This window comes from Macaca nemestrina, chromosome 8 (genome assembly GCF_043159975.1).
Source record: "Macaca nemestrina isolate mMacNem1 chromosome 8, mMacNem.hap1, whole genome shotgun sequence".
NCBI lineage: Eukaryota > Metazoa > Chordata > Mammalia > Primates > Cercopithecidae > Macaca > Macaca nemestrina.
Genome location: NC_092132.1, coordinates 132868425 through 132875668, shown reverse-complemented (window position 1 = coordinate 132875668; position 7244 = coordinate 132868425). Strand labels below are relative to the sequence as shown.

General features: G+C 51.0%; 1 protein-coding gene across 6 annotated transcripts in view; it reads right to left on the bottom strand.

Moving 5' to 3' along the window:
* Window positions 1-4815: 4815 nt before the first annotated feature.
* Window positions 4816-7244, bottom strand: part of LOC105482101 (GDNF family receptor alpha 2) — a 100442-nt gene continuing 98013 nt past the window's right edge. For all 6 annotated transcript variants that reach the window (XM_011742050.3, XM_011742052.2, XM_071068533.1 and 3 more), the window contains one exon: window positions 4816-6193. In XM_011742050.3, coding sequence (XP_011740352.2) covers window positions 6071-6193 — 123 coding nt within the window. In that variant the 3' untranslated portion in view covers window positions 4816-6070. The remainder of the gene's footprint in view (window positions 6194-7244) is intronic.

The following is a 7244-nucleotide window of genomic DNA, read 5'->3' as shown; positions in this document are numbered from 1 at the left end:
CCGATGGTCAGCACACGCAGAGCACACAGGTGGCATGTGTGACTCATTTCAGGGTGGCAGCCTGGCATGACAGCTACAGCACAGGGCCCCAAGCCAGCCCATTAAGTTTGCGTCTGAGCACTGCCATACGCCATAACATCTCAGGGAAGATAGTAACCTCGCCACACCTCAGTGTGCTTGTCTGTAGAATGGGCTGCACCACCAGCCTCACTGCATCCTAATGGGGATGAAACGAGATATTAGTCAGTTTTAGAATGATGTCTGGCACATGGCGAGGGCTATGTAAGCATGAGTTAATTCTTAAATATATGTACTTTTAAATATCTACATTTGGTTTTGGTTTGGTTTGCAGTAGTGCTATTAAAATCCTCCTAAAATGTCTGATACGATTTTTCCACTCTGGAAGGTACAGCACAAAAACTCCACTTCACACTAAAAGAGGAATGTGGCAAATACGTCTGGTTAATTGACGCTCTGCATGGCCTTGATTGTGTAAACAAATCTTTGCGAGGTTTTCAGAGCCCTTTCTGTTTACTCACTTGGTTGAACGTAGGAGGTAAAGTGATGAAGCCATACAGCTGGGTTTTTAGAAAACACATCAGACCTTAAAGATTCAATGTGGTCACCTCGGCAGGCTGTGATCACCCCCATCGCTCATGATGCCGGAGGTACGCCTTGCAGGGGAGGCGATGCGCTGGGCCGGTAAAGCCCAGCTGACGGCTTAGTCAGCCTCAGCAGCCTCTGTCCGTCTCTGTCTCGGTCTCTCTCCTCTCTTCCAGAGCTTGTTTAGAGGTGAGAAGGACCCGAACCATCTAATACAATTTTGTAGGTGAGGCAACAAAGATTGAACAAGAGTGCCTGAAAGTCACCCGTAAATGACTAGAAGGCAGTCACTCCACCGTGTAAACTCACTACAGAGAATGTCATCAACCTTACTTACCGGTACGGCTTCTAAATGACTTTGTATTTTCCTAAAAAATTGAATCAATTTTTAAAAGATGAATGGGCCAGGTGCAGTGGCTCATGCCTGTAATCCCAGCACTTTGAGAGCTGAGGTAGATAGATCACTTGAGGTCAGGAGTCCAAGACCAGCCTGACCAACATGGTGAAACCCCATCTCTACTAAAAAAAAACAAAAAAAAAAAGATTACAAAAATTAGCTGGGTGTGGCGGCAGGTGCCTGTAATCCCAGCTACTCAGGAGGCTGAGGCAAGAGAATCACTTAAACCTGGGAGGCAGAGGTTGCAGTGAGATGAGATTGTGCCACTGCACTCCAGCCAAAAAAAAAAAAATTACCTACCCCCACTGAGACTCTTAAAAAATGAGCAACAAACAGGTGATTAATCTGTTTACTCGTATTAACAGAGTATGGGCCAGGAGCATGGGTGGGTCATGCCTGTAATCTCAGACTTTGGGAGACTGAAGCAGGAGGATCCCTTGAGGCCAGACAATTGGGATCAGCCTGGGCAACATAATGAGATTCCATCCCTACCAAATAATACAATGAATAGGGTGTAGTGCACACACCCGTAGTTCCAACTACTTGGGCGTCCAGGGTGGGAGGATCGCTCGGACCCAGGAGCTTGAGGTTGCAGTGAGCTGTGACCATACCACCACACTCCAGCCTGGGCAACAGAGTGAGACCCTGTCTCAAAAAATCATAAAAATATTTAAATAAACACATAAGTTTTTAAAACTATGCAGCATGTGACCAGTCTCAGCGTATTTGGGAGGGGCAGCCCAATTTAAACTGACTGCACAGATTAGAAAATGCTGGTAAACAATTTCTCCACCTGGCAGTGAACACCGCGGCTTTGATCTTCGTGAGTAAAGGAAGGTCTACATCTTAGGCATTTGACGGTCTGTGGCTGGGAACTAGAGACAGGTGCATACGTGTGGATGTACATACACACACACACACACACACAAGCCCCTTTCAGCATGAAGTGAGGCCATCGGTGAATGCACACACGCGCACACGCACACACACACACACACACAAAGCCCCTTTTGGCAGAAGTGAAGCCATGAGGGCATGCACGCACACACACACACATGCACACACACACAAGCCTCTTTGGCATGAAGTGAAGCCATAGCAGGTGGGCTATCAGACCCTCAGAGGCAGGAATCAGCAGGCAGCTGACACTGGGAGGCTAAACCAGAGACCCGGTGGGCTCCTCAGTGAGCAGGGCGAAAAGTCTGGATTGGCCAAAGGTGTCCATCCTGGCAGGCCTGGGACCACCATCAGAAAGGTCTGTGGGAGACAGGAGGGCACCTCCAGGGCCTGAGCATCCCCATCGGGGCAGGACCAGCAAGAGCAGTGCTGAGCCCAGTTCTGGGAAACCTGTGTGCCAAGCCGATTGCAAAGGCAGGGCCTGGAGTGCCAGGAACTAAGATGACAACACTGTGTTCGGTCTTGATACCAGGGAGGCGCCCTGCTGTGAGGACCACCGTGGGTCAACATGGGACCTGAGACACTGCTCACCCAATCCTGAGCTTCTGAATTGGCCACCTTATATGGCTTCACACTTGACAAGGTATCAGAGCCTAGAAAAAGCAATGAGCCAGACTTACAGACAGAGGCATGCCCCGATCAGGAATCCTCAGGGCGCTGGTGGCAACAAAAGCTAATTTTATACCCTTTGCTGACTCGAGAGCTAAGGCACAGGGCCCTGGATTGCATGTGGCTGCAGTCTCCCACAGCCATTCTAAGATAATCTAAAAATTGGTCTCTGGTGGCCGAGCGTGGTGGCTCATGCCTGTAATCCCAACATGTTGGGAGGCCGAAGCGGGCAGATTACTTGAGGTCGGGAGTTCGAGACCAGCTGGGCCAACATAGCAAAACCTCATCTCTACGAAAAATACCAAAAAAAAAAAAAAAAAAATTAGCCAAGCATAGTGGCACACACCTGTAATCCCAGTTACTTGGAAGGCTGAGGCACGAGAATTGCTTGAACCCAGCAGCCAGAGACCGCAGTGAGCCAAGATTGCACCACTGCACTCCAACCTGGGTAAGAGTGTGACTGTCTCAAAAAAAAAGAAAAAAAAAACAACTATCTCTGGTGGTCTCTACCAATCTTTCCATGATTAACTTCCTGTTTTTGGTCCCTCAACACCAATTTCAATGTCTAGTCTCAAATGTCTTAATGTTACTAGAATTCATTCACACCATTAAATTAACTAACATTAAGATGGCAACATTTTACTCTTCCAGTTCTATTTGCATATTTTGAGAGAATCACAAATAAGAATCATCTCAACCAAAGGAAAAAATAATCGTAATCGTAAAATTTCAGCCATGTGATACTTGGATAGGGAGACATTTTAGGGCAGAGTAAAGCTAGCTAGTATCCATTCCTCCTTCATAATCGCACCTCACTTTCCTCCCGGGAAATTTTCTCTCCCCCATGATGTAGCCTAAGGGCTTACCTCCTATTAGAGATACCAGACATGACATATATATCCTCCCTCTCACACCCAACTATGGCAGAAGGCAGGCATAAGGCCCAGTTCAGTCACATGGGCAATGGTTGGCAGCAGAATGATGACCCTGCAGATCCTGCCTTCCAGTCCCTCAGATGCCCTCTGGTCACTGCCCTCGCCTCCCGTGATCCCTCCACCTTCCACGAATTCTGTGAGCCACCTTCTCCCACAGCCTTCCAGTAAAGTACTTTTTAAGTTAAATGGTCTTTGCTGTTTGCAAAGAACATGGATTCCTAAGTGGATGCCATGACCACGTCTACCCTCAGTAAGGCCAGCGATGGCTGGACAGAGACCTGGCTGGCTCACTGTACGCCTTCCATGCAGAGGTTGGAAGGCAATACACCACAGTGATAAACGTCGTGAACGGATGCTGCTCACATATGTACAACCAGAAGCAAAAGCCACTGAGAGGACCTGCGATTGGGAGACAGGAAAACTGCATCCTGTTGTCCAGTTGAAATGGGATGGGCTCACATGTAGCCCTGAAGGCCAGGCCGACAGTAGAAACATCCTCTTGCCTGCCAGTCTTCCATTCGCCCTCCTGCCATGGGTATATACTCACACGTGCGTATGAACATGTGCAAGCCTGCACACACCCGCACGCACATGTACACATGCTCACATACATGCGCACACTCACACACTTGGCCAGCAGGCATCCTCCTGGTCCTCTCTGGGGAGAATCTCTCTTGGAGACTACGGCAGGCCTAGCATCCAAGTGGGGCCTGGTAGCAAGTGGAGAAACAGGAAAGGAAGGAATAGAGGGAGATCCAAAAAATACTTATGCTTTCAGACCATGACCCCAGAACATTTCACAATCATCTCCTCTGGTGGGACCCAAAAGGCCAGGTGACTGCACTCACAATTACACATCTCAAATAAGCCAGGAGCCCTAGAGGGACATACCACTTTGCTCTATGTAAGACTAACAGGGCCACCCAGACAGCCTGACAATAGAACATTCCCAACGTACGATGCCAAGCTGTCGCTCCCCACCATGCCCACGTCCACTACATTCTCTTCCAGTCTGGGAGCCACAGGCGTTTGTGCCGACTGGAGAGGTGAGCAAGGAGGGAATAGAACAGCCCACCAGGCTCAGCACAGCAGAGACCCGCAGATCCCGCCCCCAGTGTCAAACCAACTCTTAACGGAACTCCATCTACCCACAGTGCGGACACACGGGACAGACCTATGGGTATACACACATGCACACAGGCACACACACGGACACACATTTCCCCAGCCCACCGGGAGTGCCCCTTACGCAGGTTAACACCGGACCAAGAACAAAACAGGGGCAAAACCCCACGGGACCAAGGCAGAGGCGGCTTGCTTCCTAGCACGTTTATTGGAGCCTTGGTTAAGCGTGGATGCGGATCAGAAGCCCCCACCAGAGCCCAGCCAGGCCGACTGGAGCAGGGCACTGGGGGGCAATGTCCTTTTTCCCCATTATAGACAACAGTATTAAAAAAAATAAACTTTACAATAATACATTTTCGCTCATCTGTTGGGGTATTGTTTCCATAGTTCTGTTGCTTAAAAAAAGGAAAGAAAGGGGAAAACCACACAATATATGTATATGGATGTATATATACATATACGTTGGGAGAGGAGCCCCAGTGTGTACATACAGTTGACGTATGTCTAGGAAATTAGGAAAGAGAAAGTGGAAAGGAAGAGGAGGGAGAAGAGAGCAGGAGAGCTCGAGGGAACAGGGTGCTGCAGATACACACCCGGCTGTGGTCTCTCCCCTCCCTCTCCCCAAAGGGAGACCTGCCAAAGGACCCACGGGAAACCAAAAAAAAGCCAACAAAGGACCATTTCTCTCTGACTTCAAAATTTCTGCCACCAAGAAAGAAGGTGATGCCCGAGTTTTGCTGCCTTGCCACAAAGGGCTCTCCCAGGCAGGCTGAGCTCCCAAGCCGTCCTGGGGCTGGCCCCAGCCCCACCACTCTGTGCTAGTCAGGGGGAGCCCAGCACAGTGCTAACCCCCTCCACCACCATCCGTGGGGAAGTCCCCACACCAGCTGCAGACCCACCAGCCCCACCCGAGGGCAGAGAGGGAGGGCAAAACCACCTCCATCCTCGAAGCCAAAGGGCTGAAGGTGGACCCCCGTGGCCAGCCCCACTGTCCCACTAACCGATGCCCTCTGCCAGCCCCCAGCAGGTGCCCAGAGTGGGCAGCGTGGGGAAGCAGCTGTGTCATCCTGCCCCCAGCCAGCCTCAGGCACAGCCCAGAGTCCCTTCCACTGCAGGCTCTTGTCCGGTCTCTGCTTCAGAAGGGTCCAGAGAGAAAAACACCAGGAGAAAGAGAAGGGCATTTCTAGAGCCTCGTGCCCTCCTCGGTACCAGTTTCCCCTGCCAGGGGACCCCTGGGCCAGCTCTCAGGCTGCCCGCCTGCTTGTCTGTTTGGTTTACAAAAACTTCTCCAGAGAAGAAACCTGGGAGGAGACAGGTTCAGCGACAGGTGGGAAAAACAATTTTTTTTTTGCAAGGTGCATGTGTGTCTGTGTGTTTCCATTTCGTCAGGCGGCTGTTCTTGTCTGCGTAGCTTTCGAAAATCTTCTTACTCGGTTCCCACAGCCTACAAGGCCAGTTTCAGCATCAGGACAGACAGCACGGTCAAGGCAGCCGACGGTCTGGCTCTGCTGGGGCCTGAGTTAGGTTTGATCACCTTGTTACTCCCTGGGATGATATTTGTCGTGAGCTGAGTCCAGAGCAGGAGGAGAATCAGGAACAAAGAGAATGAAAACAAAGAAAACAATCAGGAGGCCTGGGACCAGGCAGAGAAATGGACTCGGGAAGAACTGGACACCTCAAGCCCCTTTCTTCCATCCACGGGGACCCTCCTTTGCACTCTGAAGGGAGTGCTGACTCTCCTGGAGCTGGCCCAGGCAGGAGCAAAAGGGAGTGCTCTGTCCCTTCTGGTCACAAGCCCTGGGGTTTGGAGAGGAGGGCAGTGGTCACCAGGAAAACAGGCTACTCCTCCCTGCATCGGGGCTGAGGACCTGTGTCCCAGTGAGGAGGCAGATGGTAGAAAGAGCTGAAGGAGAAGGAGGAGAGAAGAAGGAGAGGGGAAGGAGACAGGAGGAGAAGAAGAGGGGAAGGAGAGGGGAGGGGTAGGAAGGGGAGGGGAGGGGTGAAGGGTGGGGAGGGACAGGGAGGGGGGTGGAGGGGAGGGGAGGGGTGGGAAGGGGAGGGGTGGGAGGGGTATGGGAGGCAAGGGGTGGGAGGTGGGAGGGGAGGGGTGGGAAGTGGGAGGGGAGGGGAGGGAGGGGTGTGGAGGGGAGGGGAGGGAGGGGTGTGGAGGGGAGGAGAGGGGAGGGCAGGGGAGGAGAGGGGAGGGCAGGGGAGGGGAGGGGAGGGAGCCCACATTCTCCCTGTTCCTCAATTTCTTCAAATCCCTCCTCCTCCATGAAGCCCTCCCTGAACATCTTTGTCTGAGTTTCTCTCTCTTCTATGAGGTCTCACACTGCCTTTTCTTCTCATCTAAGTTACTATCTTGGGTCTATAAGTCATAGATATAGATATAGATATAGATATAGATATAGATATAGATATAGACATAGATATAGATACAGATACATTCCTGTGCTGGGGGTTTCTTCAAGGAAAGAACTGTGTCTGTTTCCACTTCTATGCCTCCTAAATATCACAAAAACAGTGCCGAGTAGGTGGTCAACACAATTGTCTTAAAGAGTGAGGAAGGTATGGGAGGGCTTCTGCTCAGAGCAGCCATTTGTCTCTCCCCAAGGAGA